The following is an 18,850-nucleotide window of genomic DNA, read 5'->3' as shown; positions in this document are numbered from 1 at the left end:
CATCTTGTGACCATATAATTAAACTCTCTTCCAAGCCAGGGCAGCCTCGTCCATAGTGCCTACTGAAAACAAGTCCTGGCTTGTGCTATCTCCTCACAGTGCTGGGAGAATGCCAGCTGGCAGGGCCTGGCCCAGGCCAGGGAGCCGGCTGACAGCTCAGCAGCAAGGACAACCACAGGGCAGCACCTCAGCTTCTGCTCTGCCTCCCTCCAGTTTGCTACTGGGAAAGCCTGCTGAGCACTGGCCACAGCACTCCACACCACTTACACAGTTCCCTTCTTCCCAGCTCTGCTTTGGATTACCGCAGCTCTCTCCAGTCAGCCTCAAACAGTATGGATGCACAAGAATCTACTCCCTCAGCAGCGCAGATATGCTGGGCTTAAGTGGTGCTTAAGACAAACTTCTCGAACTTAAAAGGATCTGCTTGACTGTACACAGTCAGCAGACCCCATCCACTTTTCAACATCTTTTTCCTTGGGCATGGCATTACTTAAGGTTTTTCAAGAACAATCTTTGTAAGGTCTTCAACACAAGGGTACACTATGGTCATGACAAAACCAATACTGCTAAAGTAGTATTAATACTGGACCTAAAAGAGGAAATTCCATTTCTGAAGTTACTAAAACATATTAAGTGTGGTGTTATTAGTACATCAGTAATTTTAAAATCTTGTTGAATTAAAATAACAGGAAGAACTTTTGTAGGAGTAAACTGGTCCAATGATTGAAGTTTAAAAAGTGCCACTTTTTTCCAGCTCTAAATATGTGCCTGCATTTTTTTTTTCACCATTTAGAGCCAAAACAGAGTACTTCGATGACAGATGTTCAGTTTCAGCTTGGAAAGTCTTACTTTATTTGCACTTCTCTTGTTAAATTACAGAGACATTTTATAAAAAGTAGGCAAATACGCCTCCTAAATGTTACCGTCTGTCAGAAAGTTATGTACTCATATTTCTTTTATAGCACAGAACACAAAGAAATAGCAGGAGAAGACATAAAAATGTCATTCATCACGAGATACCATATGCAGTGCTTGGTGGTGGGACGCTGAGGTGACCGGGCTTGTGCCCAGTTTGCAGCCACCCTGCTCTGGTTGGCAAGTGGGGAAGCCCCCGAGGCTGGAGCCCCTCATGGCTTTATGGCCCAGGGGCAAGGGCTGGTAAAAAGATGCTTCCCGGGTATGTTGATTCATTTAAAATCTATTTTTGCTTTTGATTCTTAAACGATCAGCTATTAATTTTTTATTTGTATGAATGTAAGAACTTAACTCCATTTGCTTCACTAAAATTAGGCATTCCCTGAGGTTTCTTTTTTTCTCCACAAGCTTGACTCAGCATAGCCATGCAACATACTGTGAAATGGTATAATTTAGTTTATAGCAGAACTGACACTGCAGCTTTGGGATTAAAAGTCTGAAGTGTTTCATGTTGTTTCCTAGGAAACCATAGGAAGCTTGGAATCACCAAACCGTAACACAGTCTGCCAAAGAAAACGTTACTTTTGGTCTAGACTGGGGATCTGCCTGGGATCGAGCCTAGGCTTTGGGATCACCTCTTGCCTGTGTTGTAGTTGAAACTTAGAGCTAAGAGTTTAAACATTAATAACAGAGCAGAAAAAGCTATAGATCGTGCTATATGAACTGTAACAACCACATTACATCAGGCTGAAGAGCTAACTGCAGAATCGGCCAAAACCAACCTGGGAGGGTGTAATATCATGCAAGAATATGACAACATAGCAATCTCTTAGTAATGAAACAGCAAACAAATCAAACCAATAAAAAGCAAGAAGACCCCAGACCTTTATATTACTGTTGGTCCGAATTATTGCATGAGGGGTGGGGAACTTAACAAAGAGGGTTTGACTTTCATAAAGGAACCTATTTTTCAGCTTGTGCAGAAACCTACAGTCAAACCCTATCAAAGTCAAACCATAACCAAGTTATGGTGGCACGCACACAAGTAATTTCCTTAATACCTGACAGATTCATAAAAATCCAGATGACCTTGAAAAACAGACCCTAAAATACATAACAAGTTTTTTTCTCCTCTATCTCACCCAATTAAGTGGCTTGGATGTTTGTGACTTTTAAAACTTTACTACGGAAATGACTCAAACCCACAACCTTTATGTTTGAATTTGACATTGTCCTTACGAGGCTCTATACACTGGAAAGCTTTTAGAGTTGTAACTTAATGCTCCATTAAGAGGAAATTAATCCAAAAACTCATGTGAGAATGAAGGACAAGCACATTCAATCGATAAAAACCACGTTCTCCAAACTTTAGTAATTTAAGCCTTTTTATCTTTTGATTTATTTGTATAAAATACATTGTTTTTCTTTGAGAGAGAAGTTATTTCTACGCATGGATTTAGAAATACCAGTGCAATCAACAGCACCACCAAAAGATAAATACTCTTTTTTCTGGACGGCAATAAAGAAAAACAGTTTTATTGTTAACAGAGATTTCGTATTTTTCATAGAATTTTCATGCAACAAAAATACAAAAAGTAAAAACATTCCCTGAGTAGCAGCAAATTTGATCTTGAGCACAAACACAGCCAATCTGATAAAAGAGTGGATTCAAACTATTATTTAGGCCTGTGAGAACACAGACATGTTTGTATATGTAGATGAAAAAACAGTTCTTCAAAATTATATAGCTAATTGTGTTCTGTTTTCCAAAAGTATAATGCACAGAAATTTTTAACAGACTTGAGGAATAACTTACTGGTATTATGCAACCTCAGATTTTGTCAAGAAGATCAGCATCTACTATTCTTTCTCTACAGAAACATTATTTTAAAAAACAATCTCAGGTCTATTTTAATTCCTAATATACAGGGTTGTTTTCAGACCCGTTTCCATGTCGTTTCAGTACTTCTTTATGGACAACACGAAAACAAATAAAGGAACCTACTGACTGGGTCACCTTCTTGGGATTCTACAGAAGTTCCTCCCAGGGTCGAGCATCTTGGAATCCTTGGAAAAAGTTTATGACCAGAAAATAATAATATAGACTCATTAAGCAGATCAGACTTCTGTGGTCCATGTATTTCTCTGTGATTTAGCTCAAACATAACCTATTTAACTGAATGGTGCAAAAACATCCTTCTTCAAATATCAAAGAAAACCAGTTTGATTATATAAAATAGAATTAATTTGTCAGTCTGGTAATTTCAGAAGAAATACCACACATTTTTGGAAGGAAGAGAACACGGTGCTTTTAACTCTGTTTTGAACATAACAATCAAAGGCAGTATGGGGTTTGGATGGTGATGTTCCTGGCTCTCTTCTCTTTGCAAAATTTACATTAATTAGTGGCAGTTTTATAAAGGGAATGTGAGATGGGTATTGGCCACAGGGTACCCTGGAAAAAATACAAACTGTAAAGTATAGACATACATATATGTAATTAGGGTTTAATAATAAAAATGCAATCATACAGTACCTTCTGTCAAAATGTAAGTGCTTTACAAATTTTAATTAAGCTATGAGATACAATTATTACTATGATTATTATTACCAGGATTGTTTATTGTTCTTAATCGCAGCACTGACAGCCGAAGCAATGTTCTCAAGAACATACAAACAGCAATGAAAAATAACCTATCTGTCCCTTTTCTGCCAATGTTTCCACCTTCATCAGAAAATTGTTTTCCAAGATCATCAGCCCTTTTTTTTTTTTTCCCTTCAGTTAGCTGCAATATCGTTTTCTAGAAAAGATGGTCAATTCAAAGCAGTTTCAATTCCAAGTCCCTCCATCTTGGCACTGACATTACCCATTTTACCTGGAAATGTATCACCTTATTTGTTGTTTCGGAAGTTAAATCTTAGTCACAGAATCACAGAATATCAGGAATTGGAAGGGACCTCGAAAGATCATCTAGTCCAATCCCCCTGCTGGAGCAGGAACACCTAGATGAGGTTACACAGGAAGGCGTCCAGGCGGGTTTTGAATGTCTCCAGAGAAGGAGACTCCACAACCTCCCTGGGCAGCCTGTTCCAGGCTCTGTCACCCTCACTGTGAAGAAGTTTCTTCTCATATTTAAGTGCAACCTCCTGTGTCCCAGTTTGCACCAAATGGCTTAACAGTAAATGCATTTTTCATAGCGTCTTGCCTTACATTTAGACGCTACTTGGTTAGGTGTGTAGGCCAGTGGTCAGGCTCCTGTGCTCCGTTTATTTCCTTGTGATGCCCAACAGCACCATTCTTTTGACCTCATTAATGTTTATAAATAAGGAAAGGGTGAGTGTCAGAGGATGGAGCCAGGCTCTTCTCGGTGACAACCAATGACAGGACAAAGAGCAATGGGTAACCTCATCTAGGTGTTCCTGCTCCGGCAGGGGGATTGGACCAGATGATCTTTCCAGGTCCCTTCCAATCCCGAACATTCTGTGACTCTGTGTGTGATTCTCCACACCGTCCCCTTAGAATCACAGCTGCAGCCCCTCGGGGCCTCGGACCCCTCGCCATCCAAAAACGGGGGAAGACCAAAGCCGTGATTGCAGCGGTCCCCGCAGAGCGCATGCGCACACCACCTCCTCCCGCAACTCGGCAACCTCTGCCTTCTCCGCGGCGTCAGCCGCGCTCCACCAATCAGAAGCCGCGGCTCTCGTGGCGCCAAAGCTGGAAAGGACCTGGAGGTGTGGCCTCCGGCGCCCGCGCTGGGAGCGGGCTGGGGGGAGGAGGGGGTTCCCTTTTGCCACGCCCCCTCCCCGGGGCTTCCCCGCCATGTGACTGCGGACGTGGCTGCTTTGTCAGGGGGCGATGCCCAGTAGGAAGGTACCGGCGGGAGGTGGGGGGGGGAAAGCGGCGCTTCTTCACGGTGAGGGTGGCGGGGCACTGGAACAGGCTGCCCAGGGAGGCTGTGGAGTTTGCGGCTGCCGGAGGGCGGCCCGGCGGAGCTCAGTGCTGGGCTCGGCCCGCGGGGGCGGGGAGTTCCCGCCGGCTGGTTGCAGAGCGGGAGTTGTGTGTTGGCGACCGGCTGCACTGCGGCGGGGAAACGGGCCCCTTATTTAGGTGTTCCCGCTCCGGCACGGGGGTTTGGACTAGATGATCTTTTGAGGTCCCTTCCAATCCCTGACATTCTGTGATTCTGTGGTTCACCGCCTTCGGGGTGTTCTCGATTGCGCGGCATTGACGTTTTCTTCATCGTTATAGAGTGAAAGTGCAGCCGTACCGTGGGGAAGGTGTAATTCAGCCTTTTTATTAGGTGACAGTCCGGGGGAAAGTGCAGGGGGAGTAAAGCTATGAGAGGAGAAGAGAGTTGACAAAATTGCTAGCCTTCGTATTATTTTTTCAAGTAGCTTTCGGCATGAACGGGAGTAGAGGGAGAAGCCACATGCGCTTTATTTTGATCTCGCTTTGGTGCTTTTGGTGCTACTTGCAGGGTAGTGATCAGGATGCTGTCCGATTTGCAGTGCTTATGGTAATATTGAGGTACTGCTGAAAGAGAGGCTACAAGTGTCATGTTTGCTCTGTAAAAACTAATAGAGTTCAAACGATAGGTCTGGACTGTAAAACATTTTGTTTTCCTTTTAGCATATAGTTAAAATGATGTGAAAATGCTACACTAGTTTTTAAATATAGCTACATTTTAAAGTATTTTTATAGAAGAAAATGCCAACGACAAGCTTAAAATAACTATAGTTCCTTTACATTACTTTGTAAGACTGACACTATATATTTTCTTCTAAAAATGCTGGAAGTTCTTGACTAGTGAAAACCTATACACTCCCACTGCCAAGGTTGAACCAGCTCTTGTTGCAATGTCATGAGAGCTTATTATAACAGTAGTTTCTTTTGCAGACAAAGATAATGTTTCTCATTATTATATCAATGAAAACTATACAGATCATGTGACAGGGCAGCGGACTTCTCCACTTGCTAACTACTCTTGTTAATTAAACCATTTTACAAAACAAACCAACCCTATACATAACAAAAAGATACGATGCTGTTACTGTATCCTAAACATTTTGGATAACTTAACTTTGTGCAAGCTTTTCTAAAACACATCTATTTTAACCATTTTGATAGAGTGCAGATTTCTGTCTAACTAACTGATTGGCACCAGTTATGAGTATAAAGTACATTTTGATAGTGTTCTTTTACCATAAGGGTTTGGTGGGGCTTTTTGTGTGGTTTTGTGTGTGTGTGTGTTGCTTTTTTTTGTGTATGTGTGTTTGGTTTTATTTTCTTGTAAGCATATAGTAATTTATACTGTTGCTTGAATAAGCATGTATAGGTTAAAAAGAACCCCGATGTTCAAATGGTAAGATTATATCCATATATGTGTGTGTCTATACATATCAGTCAATGAGAATAGCCTTTTATTAAGAGTAGTAAAAATCGTGAACACAAAGAAGGATTTTTAAACTCTGTTTTAAAAATACCAATCTCAGCACATCACTATCAATAGGAAAAGTATTTTGATGTTGTTGGGGTTTTTTTTTTTGAGTGTTTTGTTTTTTTTTTCCCCTCTCCAAATGCACGCTGACGGGATGGAAGGCAGTGTGCCAGGTCATTGTGACTGTGGTCATACAGTCCAGATTTTTTAATGAATGATTACAACTTGATGAGGTCCCTTCTCAGTTAGGATCGTAGGTATCCTTGTGAATTGTCTTTGAAAAATATGTGTACCGGTTTTCATACCAAAAAAAGAAAATCTCGGCTTGAAAAAAAACACAGACTTGTTTTAATTCTGCAACCTTTATTTAAATCCTCACTTGAAGGTTTAAAATGCATGGATGTTTTAATATTAAATTAAAACTTCACTTTCTGTCCAGGCACTAAAACCAGTAATTATGCTTTCAGGACTTACTGGCATGAACACTGAGTTTTGCTGAAAATGGGATGCCTGCTGTCAAATTCAGTTTTGTGCTGTCTTAAAATTGGGCTCTTAAAACACAAGACTTACTTATTTTAGTTTATGAGTACTTTTACAGGAAGTATATGAGGACAAAAGTGAAAGATTGGCTCTTGGTCTGTGTTTGATATTTTTGTGTGCTTTTCTGCAATTGTTCCCTCCAAAAGGTTTGTGGTGTGGTCGTTGTTTTGTTTTTGTTTGTTTGTTTGTTGGGGTTTTTGTTTGTTTGTTTAAAAAAACCACAATAAGTCTCTGGAAGTTAGAAGCGCTGTTTTCAGCCCTTTGGTGTTTGTTCTGCTCTGCATTAGAGAAGAATGCGATAATTGTATTGAAATACTTCCGAGTGATGCCTTAGTGACATGGCTAACTTCTGGATTTGCATGTCCATAGCAGGAGGAGTTAATGTAGTGAAACATTTTGTTATTGTTTTTGTCCTTCAGTTTATGTTGTCTTTGGTGTTAGAGAATGTGAAGTGTCAAAGAAATGTCACTTGCATATGAGGTAGATAATATATCTGGTCACGTTTTCCTGGGGGATCATTCCGTGGTTTTGTGGAGCAGCCCAAAGAAATGGGATTATCTGGAGTGTAAAGGGTTGTGCGGTGAGTAGTCTTTGAACATATGACCCCAGTGACTTCATACAGGGTCCTTCTGGGATACAAATATTTGTCATAAGTAGAGATTGGTTGAGTGGAGTTGTTCTAGATAGGACTGTAAGGAACGTTTAAGGAAGGAATGTTGTTTTTACAACTGATCTGGCACCTGACGCCAGCGGGGGGGAAGGACTGAGAGACATCAGACTATGAATCCTTAATGTAAAACAAAGTGTATTCGAACTAATCCCGGAATGCAAACTCGTTACTGTATTTATTGTGAATAAAATATGCTTTCCTGAGAGATCCTGCCTGGGCCTATTATATTGGCAAGATGATTGTTTCCTACAGGACCGTCTATTTAAAAATCAAATCCAGCCCCCTGGCCCTATACTTTTAGTAGTCTGTTGCATAATCCTTACATAGATTTATTGAATTTTTGGAGTGTTCCTCCTTTTTTCTCACACCTGACTTACCCTTTATCTCCCTGAAAATAACTAAAGGAGAAATGGGGGAAGGATTACTTGCCATGCCTTTGACGTGGAGGGCTTCATCTAATTGCACCAGCAGGAGTAATTTGATTTTTTTCACTCCTATAGAAGGAACTGCTCCAGAGACAGAAGGCAGTGCTTTCATGAACAGAGGTCAACAGGCAATTTCTGTATCAGGTAGCCAGCCTAGCCTCTCCTTTTTTAGCTCAAAATTTCAGAGGTCATGTTTTGTCTTCAGATGCTCTACATAATCCACGAGATTCTTTGCCCGACTCTTTGTTTTCTAATCTTTATTTTATCATGAGGTATGCCAGGTCTACACAATCTAGCACATTTAAGCCTGATTCATTGATTTTTTATTTTTCTTTTTTAATACCAATATCTTGTTTCTAGACACTGCATGCATAATGTTAATAAATTACCCAAGGTATTTGTTGTGTGCCCCATTGTTATGCCAGAGGGAAAAGATTATGATTAACCTTGTGATTTGAGATTAAGAGAACTCACTGTTGTTGCCGCATTTATTTGGGAACAGCATGGCCTTCAGATTAGCTTCATTAGAAATATTTATTCCTGAGAGAAACAAGTTTCTTAAAACATTAGTTTCTCTGTTGCCTTGAAACGGGCTGGAGTAGAAGCAAAGAGCCTTTAAACCTTTCTATTTCTGCACACCAGCCGGTGTATTCCTCTGTGCCAGGGTGTCAGGGAGCAGCAGCCTTGCAAGGTGGCCTTGCAGGGACAGGGTGAAGGTCCCCTCCTTGGCACAGGAACCATCCATCATCCCTGAAGGCAAAGAACTGAATAGATGCCCCGCAGGGCTGCTCCCAGCTTACTTGCACGTGGCCTCCCTGATACTGTAGTGCATTTGTCCTTTGGAGCGTGGTGACATTAGCTGGGTGTGGAAAGTGCAGTCACCGTGTTTCTCTTCTGTTCTTTGCATTGTAGTTGTCATCCAGAGGGAACTCCCTGGTGTCATTTGTGTCCCTGAGAGTTTTTTCTTCCGAACTGCACTTGTAACTTGGTATCTACGTATGTCTGTAACACTTTTCTATTGCATACAACATTCCTATTACAAATTTTTAATAAAAATACATTTGTGTGTTTTATATCTGCACACAAATGTCATGCATGCTGAAACTATATACATTTTACATGGCATGTTTTTCTTTAAAAAAGTGTTTGGTATATGTATGTATGTACCTGTATACATGCACCCATAAGTATATATGCATGTATGCAATGCTACTGTGACAAACTCCCTGCTCAGTAACTGTGGATTTAAGCTGTAGGTCCAATTTCCAGAGTTCGTGTCAGGTATTTATATGGAGAGATGTAAATTATCAAGGAGTCTGGGATGAGGGGAGTTGTCTTTAGGGACTGTTCTTTATTTTCTTATTAAGGTGGTGTAGGATGTGGGAAATAATGGGAAGGTACCTACATTAAAGGCATGGAACCGTCAATATCAACAATCGTAAGTCCTTCTCTTTCTCTTACCTCCAAATGGTGTCTGCCAGAAATTTGCAGTAGCTGAAGAACATCTTGTGTAGAGGCTATATTTCTATACTTGTTCTGGGACTTCAGGAACTTTTCAGTTTTTCTCAGTAACTGTAGTGGCTATAAATTTCTGTGTGGTGGTAGCAGAAGCTGTCAGATTATCCCGTATCTGGGGAGCAGGATGTGTGTGGCGAGACAAAGAGGTAATTAAGCAGAGCTGTCAGTACTGACGGTTTTTCAGGTTGTAATTAAGCTGACATGGTGTCAAGCAGCTGCTGGAGTGGTCCCACTGGTCCTTGTATCCTTTCTTCCGCCACTGTGCCAGCTGTAGATAACTAGTGCTTCTTCCCAAAGAAGTTTTCTGCCGGCTTGGTTCCTCATCACCATGTCTGCACGGGGTCTGGGGAGTGCTGAGCTCTTGGGAAGCACAAGTGGGGAAGGGCTGGTCTATCATGAGGCCACCTGCACTGAGACATCCTGGTAGTGCTGCTCTGAAAACCTGAGCAGCGCTGCCCTTACCCAGGATAGTGGAGTGGAGGGTTAAATAACACTCTTCTGTTGTTAACAGTCATTAACTATTAAAACTCTCTTTTTGCCCGTCACAGCCATGAATGTCTAGGTGCCTCTGAAGGAATATTCCCAGCTGTTTAAAAGGCATTCCCAGTGCCATTTCATGTTGCACTCTAACAATCTAAATATAAGCATAACCATCTGTACCATCTAAGCATTACACCAGCTATTTGTTCTACTCATTTTAGCATTTTTTTACCTTGTCAGCTGTAAGCATACCCTTTCTACCTATGTACCCTAACCCTTCTTACCTAGGGAGATGGAATTAGCATGTAGCTTTTATCCTACCTGTTTTTATATGGCATTCCCTTCCCAGATCCTGACAGTTGTGTACAACCTCAGCTGCCACATTTTGCTGCTCATCGCCTGCCTCTTACGCTGTGCTCTTTCCTTGCTCCATTGGCATTGCACAGCATAGAGAAATAGAGAGACTGTGTCTGTCAGGATATTTAATGATTTTCAGAAGAATATGGATGAGAAACTTAACAGAGTCATTATCTAGTTCTGTGTTTATTTGGCTACCTAACAATAGAAATATATTACAAAGCCTTGTTTTTTATAATAAAGAGCATTTGTGTGGCTTTTTCACTTGTTTGCAACTGTTTGCTCTTTTAATTGACCATCAAAAGCAGTGTATCGTAAAGCCGTGCTCAAATGGTAGTGCTGTTTTTGGCACAGATATATATTCTTCAAAACTGGAGTGTCCCATTTAAGAAATAAGCTTAGATGAACTGCATTTTACACTGTAAATTTTTGTCTGTAAAGTGCATCTTTCAAAATCATCTCGAAGCTATGAAAACATTTGTATAAGCAAGACTTCCTGCACTGGGTAAGGTTGAAAAAAACCCCCACAAAATGAACCAACCAACCAAAAACAAAATTAAAAAATCAAACTAGAGCTGTGCTGGCTGTACTGCTGACTTGGAGCCTGGCAGAAGTCTTGCACTCTGGGGAATGCGGAGGTGAAGTGAACGTCTCCAACTAGAGTGAGGCCTTGCCGTGACATTTTGACACAGAAACAAAAAATGTGTCTTGACGTGTTTCAGTTATTAGTATTTTGCTCATCCACACTTTCCTCTGTGCGGAGCCAGGAGTACTTACCAAGAGGGCAGCGCAATGCAGACATTCATGTCTAAGCTGGAAAAGCAGGTGTGGGCCAGCATCTTCAATGGGAGGAAAGCAGGATTTAAATTCTCTTGGTGGAATAACATTAACCCTTCTTGTTTAAACCGCTGTAGCCTCCTTACTTGACATAATCTCCTTATTAAAGTGCTTTTGTTTCCTTATTTAATACCACATCAGATTCAAGGTTGTACTTCTCATTTATGTATCTGTGGGAGCAGTTTGACCTTGGTGATAATGACCTCTTGTGGTAGCTGCTTTGCGGTGTAAACACCCGCAGCGGATTTAGAAGAGGTTTTTAGCAAGGCCAGCTGCTGCCAGAGAAAACTGCAAAGCCCATTTGTTTTACTTTCTTCATGCCACGCGACAATAGGACCGGCTGACTGGAGGGGTGAATCAAGATGCTGCTCACTGTATGGTCTTGGAAAGTACTTATTCCATTCTTGCAGGCACTCAAAATATATAGAGGAAAGACATACACATTATCAGTTCCAAAATGGACAAAAGTTACCAAAGACTTTTTTTATTTGCATGTGTTTCATAGTTAAAAGTGTATATTACAGTCCTGATTGACCAGCCTGACTGAAAATGTACTGATTAACATAACTTTGGAGTAATCCCTAAATACAGAGAGGAACTGTAGTTGCTTTAGAAAGTGTATGAAAAGAAGAAAGATACATTCAGGCAGATAATATGGTCGGCATTTTGTAAGATAAGTTTCAGTAGCAGAGTGGGCCAAGATGTTTATTGTGCTCAAGATCAATTTATATGTATAAACTGGGGTAGAATCCTAAAACAATAACTTTGGATGTGGTAACAGGCAATTCTTTCAGCTTCAGCTATTCTCAGACATTAAAACCTATTGTATGGAATTAGCACTGGATGCTAATCAGCATCCTGTTCTGTGATTTATCTAACAGTCCAAATGACTTCCAGTGTCCCAGGTAAGGGGAAGGCAACATTTTGTCTACTGTTTTTTAAAAAATGGTTGTGAGAACAAATGTAGTTCTTAAAGCTGAAAGAGTCTGGCGTTTGTTGGTTGGTTTTTATTGGAGACCTGAATAGTTATTACCTAGTTTGACCTCTGAATAACATACAATTCAATCAGATAAATGTGAGTTTGAAGGAATTATTTAGTTAAGATGTATTTTCCTCAGCTGTTCCTGTTCAGGACAATATTTTCAGCTTCACTAGGCAGCTAACAGGTATTACAAATGTAACTTAGATCAACAGAAAGTAGTGTACTTATAAAAAATTAAATTTACCCACGACATTTGGGTTGTTATATAATGTTGCATAAAAAATGCTTGCAAATGTTCAAGACTTTTTTTCCCCAGCTTATTAAAAATTTGAACTGATATTTATAAGTATTCAGAAGAAGTAGAGCTCTGGATTAAGTAAAGTTCACTTGGAAATAATTATGTGTACACAATGTTTTTAATGGATTAATTTTTCCTTGTAGCGGAAGCGATTTTGGAATGCAGAATGTACACCCTTCCCAGATGAGACACCCCTACAGCTGAAAAAATCGAATGTCAGGACATCAGTGGCTCTTACTTCGATTTCCAACGCGTGGCTTAGGTGTGGGGACGGTTTTCAGAGCACTTCAGTGCTGGAGGTAAAATGGTGGCTTACTTAACGGTGCAGAAGATGCAAACTCACAGTTAAACCAGTTTCCATGCTTGACTGAATTATAAGATGTTGCTTGTTTGTTTCTCAATTAACAGCATATTGTTATATCTGTTAAAGCAGATGAAAATGGAAAACAAGTTTACGTAAGGGCATTGTCTTAATTTTCTGAGCGTACATTAATATGTTCTAGATAGCAGGTACCACTTGAAAAAAATCAGTAATACACTGAGGGCTACAAAAGTAATTTGACATATGGGATGAAGAACTGCATTTCCTAAAAAATATGGAACAAAAAGACTCTACTTTGTATCTGAAGATTTTTTTGCCAGATCTGAAGAGTATGTTTGCAATAATGAATTCACTATAGAAAATCCTGCTTTTTGATGACTCTGCAGGTGTGGAAGTTGGTGCTGATGCTCTTTTGGATGATGTATCAAATTATGCTTAATTTTTTGTTTGTGTGTTGGTCTTGTTGGTCATGAACAGAGATGTTCAGCCAGCTCTGAGTGAGGAGTGTATTTTGGTGACAATGATCCTTATCCAAGTTGCTTTGCTTTTTCTTCTTCTGGTACTGAGCAGTCACAGTGTTGCATAGCTTATGTGATTTAATAAAATCACAGACAGGGCCACTGAGTGCTTCTTTTTGTAACCTTTGAGTAGGGCACATGCTTTATCAAGCATGCTCTTCCTTCCCACTTTTAACATTTTAATGCTGAAAATACTGGCTCTTGTTCTTCACAAGATCTGATGTGATTCCTCTCATAGTCACAGTAAGTTTGTATTTTCTAAAACAATGAAAATTCGGCTTTTCTATTAACTGTTCTCATGCTTTACTACCTAAGTTATATAGCAGTCTAGTAGAGCAGTCAAAAACTAATTTGAAATTGTACTACTAATTCGTGGTGGATGAATAACAAACAGTTGTGAGTATATTACTATGTGTTAAAATTGTCTTTAATGTCTTAGTGATTAAATCTGTCTCCCTGTCTCTTTTTAATATAGTCTGTGAGATCTACTGGTAAGAAATCCAGGATTAGGAAGCATCTTGGACCGCTGTTAACATCTGCTGAAAGTGCAGTAGGTATGTTATAACTTTCATATTAGCATTGTCAGAACATTGTAACTTTGTTTTGCCTTTCATCAAGGTAGAAGTTGGCTCAAAATATTGGTTGCCGCCTTCTTCCGTTATCGTCAGAAGCTAATTTTGATAAGAGACATGGTCACGATGCTATTGTGATTGGGCTCCTCTGTTCACTTAGAGAGCCAGAAATACGTTCGGCAAACCTGCAAGCACTTCAGGTATTGCTCTTGAAGAGGTGAAGGAAGCATCACCAACACTGTATATAGTGTGTGTTCTGGCAGGGAGAAGATACTTTAATTCTTCACATTTTTAAGAAGAGGGAATGAGAAACAACCCTTAGCTGTCTAGGTGGAGGGTGAAATAATTCTCTCCTGCTAGAGACAGACAAGCAGGCGTGAGTGAAAACGTGTATTTTGTAGGTATGAGCAACAGATAGAAAACCAGAATTTTGTCAACCTCCCGCTTTCACAGTCTCCTGTGTGTACACAAGTCTGTTTAATATTGTTACAGAAAAAGAACTCTAGGCATAATAATGAAGAGGAGGAGGACTTACTGACTCTATGGAGTTCTTTCCCTTTTTGAGTCCAAAGGAAAAAAAGAAAAGAGGCGGCAGTGGCTTCTTCAGTCTTTGTATTTCTGCTTGCTCTAGCAGCTGTGCTGCCTCTCTTGGAGTGAAGTGGCCTACTGGGCACCTTTTGGGGTTCAAAATCATGCTTTTCCAGATTTCTGAAAAGAACCTCTGTGTGTTGCAGGAGGAGACATGGTTGTGTTTCTCTCTTTTGGGCCCTCCTGCCTAATTCCAAATCCCCAGTAAGTGTCTAACTTCTCACTTACCTAAAAAACTTCAGTAGTTTTAGGAAGTGGAAAATTCTGCCTTCCTATGATTGCTAATTTTGCACGATCCACTGTTAAGTGTTAGTCCTTTTCTCCTTGCTTTCGTATTAAAAATGATGGAGAAAGGTATTTTGAGTTTAAATGTCACACTTCAAAAACACAACAGCTATTCTTCATTACTCCTGAAAAGCTTATTTTTTTTTTTTTTCTCTTGAGACAAAACTAGAAAGTCATCTCTGCTGATGGCATACTTTTATTCGTTTGTTATTCATTGTATAAAGCCAGAGAAATCCTAAACCCAGAATTCTAAGGACAGTCTTTATTTAAACCACTTACTATTTTGAAAGGGCACATGTCGGAGCATTAGGACTGTATGTAGAGGACTGTATGTCAGACAGGCATTACTTGTCCTCTCTCTGCCGAAGGACTGATTGACAGACTCATTGTGTGAAATGAAGCATTAGCATTTATTGTGGAGAACCAAAAGGAAAATAATGCGGGTATTTATAAGAAATACGTGTGAGTTCATGTTCCAGTATTAATGTCTGATGCCTGGTGACAGAACTGATTTTTATTTTTTTTTCCCAGTTCAAAAATAATAGTTTAATTTTTAAGACGTTTAAGTTTAACAATATCATATTTGTGTAACAATCTAACACCTTACAATTCTTTTTAATAGGATTTGCTGCTGCTGAAAGCTCTAAGGAGGCTGAGGACATAATATGGACCTCTAGTGGCAGTGATTTTTCAGATGATGAAAGTAAAACACTGATTTCAAGGTTACACAGCAAAAAAAGTCATGCTTTCGAAACAGAGGTATCACCTAGCAGATGTGACTTATTGTTAGAGGACAGTAGTAGTGAAGGTAAGTTCAAACACAAGAAACCTTCTGTCAGCTTCAAGTGCTGTAATGAAAATTCTTTGAGGTCATTCCGACAAAATGACATGATCTAATCCTATTTCAGTTAAATCAATTGGTGTTTTTATCCTGAATTTCATCTGAGTATGGAATAGCTCTTAGTATAAATTATGTACAAAAATTTTAAACTTCGGAATAAAGTATTTGGGCAGGTTATACATAGAGTAAAGCATGTCAGTGCATGTCAGTTCATTTAAATATATTATAGTTTATTTGTACCACTTTCTTCTCTGTGCTGTGGCACAGATACTTGGGTTGTGAACAGCTTTCTCTGCCTGCCCTGTTCTGCTGGTGTTATTGCTCTCTGCGTCTACTGCCTAGCTGTGGCAGACTTTGCAGCTGCAGATAGCATCATGTTCTGTGATGGGAGTTTTCATTTCAATACACAGTATTCCTTTTTTCTCCTCTTAGCTGCATGATGCAAACAACCATGAGTTTTGTTCTTAGGACGTGCTTTCTAATTCATGGAGCAGGGGATGACAGAGGGGAGAGAAATTGATTTAAAAGTGAGGCTGAAGACAGAAAAATGTTTACTTGTGTGCTCCATTACATAAATGTTAATGAGGATACCGTTTAATTTGTATTAGAACTTGTTAGAAAGTATTTTCAGTGACTACTTCCAAAAAAATAAATCAGGTTAGCTTTGTAATACTTCAGCCAGATCTGAAGTATTACAGCTAGACTTGACATCCTGGATGTCTGGCAGTGTTCAAACACCACTGTGAGTTGATTCTTTCATCCATATTTTTGTCATGGATTTAACAGTGTCATTGACATATCTGATCATTATATTTTATAATGCCTAGTAATTTTCTTTTCTTGTTTCTAGACTGCAATCTAATACTCATCAGTAATGTTTCTAACCTGCCATTAACATCATTCTATTGCACTTGTTTCCTGCAAGTATATCCTGCAGGTTTTAATCTTTAATTCTTTTTTTTAAGGGACAATTCACAGACTTAGTTTTACTCTTGTCAGATAGCAAAATTTGGTTTCTCTGTGTAAATGGAGAAACTGTGATGCATTATGTATCTTCTTGAAGGTATTGAGAAAGTCCAATAATTTCCTGGTTTTCTTCTAAACTCAAAAATATATTGAAAGCAATTATTGAAAGCAGCAGGTAGTGAAAGAACTGTAATTTCCATGCTTTTTCAAGTAACCATCATATACAGTAATTACAGTATTGTACGCATGTATCTCTGTGTGTGTGCATATATATGTACAGTTTAAGTATGGGGATAATAGCTGAGAAAGTGTTTTTAAAAGTGACATTCCCTTCCCCGTGAAGTTCACCTTTAGAGACATAGTGTTAGTACTTGAGCGTGGCAAAATAAAACACATTGTCTTGTGTTTTATTAAGGAATTGATACAACTGTCACAAGTTGCACGTGGCTTGCCACACAGCTTCAAGAGAGACTTCTTTGTGCTACCTGGTCACTGATGTCTATGTTTAAAATTTCTGATGGAGCTTTCTCATAGTTAGAAAGGCATTCATACACATGAAAAGGCAGAAACACCAGAGCTATGTGTTTATTTGTCTGAGTGACTTCAGAGTTTGCAAGTCCCATGAAGAAACTGGGTATTTAGCCTACGGTAGCACTGCCAAGCCCAGAAGGTGCTGCTGCAGTTCCATGGATCTGTACAGATGCCTGGAGCATTCTGCAGTTGCCTCCTTTCTCTCCTGCCTCTCCTCTGTATGTTACTCTTGTGGTGTTAGAAATGTGACTTTAACAAAAGCAAAACCAAAAAAGTTTTCATCCTTCCTCCTCCGAATATGCTCATTTATACAAAATACAACAAGATTCTTCCTCTGTGGCACTTGGACCTGCAGGGTGGTGGGGCTGCTAGAGCAGCTCAGCTTCCACTGCCTTCAGGAGATCCTTGGAGGTATGAGTGGAATTTTTAGAGTGGCATTAAACATCACCTGGTTGTGAGGATGGTGGAAGGACTGTTCTGTATCTCCACCTTTGTTTATTGCCTTTTTCTTTTCATAAACTCAATTTCTTCTTGTGCCTGTTTCTATTAATTTATCCTAAACAATCCTCTGTTTTGCAGACCTGTGTATTTAGCCATGGTATTTTAGGTCAATATTTCAACTAGCTTTTTAATTTCTCTGGGGGGGTTACCACTTACAGCAGATGTTAACTTACACCGAATTTTCAGCTGTGCCAGATTGCCGAGGCATTTGCTTAGACCAGTTAATTCTGAACAAGTGCACTTGGAAAATACAGTGCAATTGGGGAAAAAAGAAAGCCTAACTAGAACCTAGGAAAACTAATAACTAAATTAAAAACCCACTACTTACCTAAGCAGTTAAATATACTGCATTCTTGTGGGCAGTACTTTGAAAACTTCTTTAAATGTAATTTATATATCTTTCTTCACAGAAACTTCTATTGTCTGCTAGTAGGATTTAGCTTTTATGAGAGACAGGATCACAAAATAGTTCATTGTAAAGATCAGTTGAACATATGTAAAAAATAACTTTGCACTTTCTGCCAAGTGAGGGATAATTGTAACATTATTCTGTTTGACTCGATGCTTATGAATAATATATGGTGATTAAGATAAATTATTTTTGTAAATATTTTTATTTTAGATGAACCAGAGTTCATTGATTGGGAGAAGGACAGTGATTCTACCGATAGGTGTGATGGATCAGAAAAAGATGACAGCTCACTGGAGATATCAGACTCGGACTCCTGCAAAAATCTTAATTCTCTGCCTGTCAAAGAAGAGAATGATGAGCTTTGTAAGGTAAGAAACTCAGGTTAAGAAAAAAGAAGTTTCTTCTATAATTTCTACTATATAGTTTCCACTATAATATTTGATTGCATTTGATTTGGAGGAACGTGAGGTTTTTGCTTACCTCATCTCTTCAGAAGAAATTCTGTACACAAGAATTTCAAGGCATTTTCTCTGACTGCCAAACCTCAAAACCAGGCAGTGTCCCACACCTGGAGCTTGGCAGTGTGGTCACTGAGTCACGGGTGGCTGAGGCAGGAGGGCACCTCTGGAGATCCTCTAGTCAAACCCTCTGCTCAAAGCAGCATCAGCAGGTTACTCAGGAGTCTCTCCGGTTGGGTTTTGTCTTCAGGGGTGGAGATTCCACAACCTCTCTGGGCAGCCTCTGCCAGTGTTTGGTCACCCTCACAGTGTGGAAGTTTGTTCTTAAATTTAGATGGAATTTCTTGGATTTTAATGTGTGTGCAAAAAGGTGATGAAGTAAGTAGGTTTCTCACT

At 39.7% G+C, this 18,850-nt stretch overlaps 1 protein-coding gene across 4 annotated transcripts in view; it reads left to right on the top strand.

Moving 5' to 3' along the window:
• The first annotated feature begins 4,681 nt into the window (after positions 1 to 4,681).
• The window catches only part of SPIDR (scaffold protein involved in DNA repair), a 212,271-nt gene continuing 198,102 nt past the window's right edge, over positions 4,682 to 18,850 (top strand). For all 4 annotated transcript variants that reach the window (XR_014183220.1, XM_082044378.1, XM_082044377.1 and 1 more), the window contains exons 1-5: positions 4,682 to 4,786; positions 12,604 to 12,759; positions 13,776 to 13,854; positions 15,368 to 15,553; positions 18,207 to 18,364. Coding sequence is in view for 3 of the 4 variants with exons in the window: in XM_082044378.1 (XP_081900504.1) it covers positions 4,772 to 4,786; positions 12,604 to 12,759; positions 13,776 to 13,854; positions 15,368 to 15,553; positions 18,207 to 18,364 (594 nt within the window). In the remaining variant the exon portion in view is untranslated. The remainder of the gene's footprint in view (positions 4,787 to 12,603; positions 12,760 to 13,775; positions 13,855 to 15,367; positions 15,554 to 18,206; positions 18,365 to 18,850) is intronic.

The sequence above is a fragment of the Streptopelia decaocto genome (assembly GCF_964273445.1).
Source record: "Streptopelia decaocto genome assembly, chromosome: 2".
Taxonomy (NCBI): Eukaryota; Metazoa; Chordata; class Aves; order Columbiformes; family Columbidae; genus Streptopelia; species Streptopelia decaocto.
The sequence above is the reverse complement of the archived record's forward strand: the minus strand, read 5'-3'. Positions and strand labels throughout refer to the sequence as shown.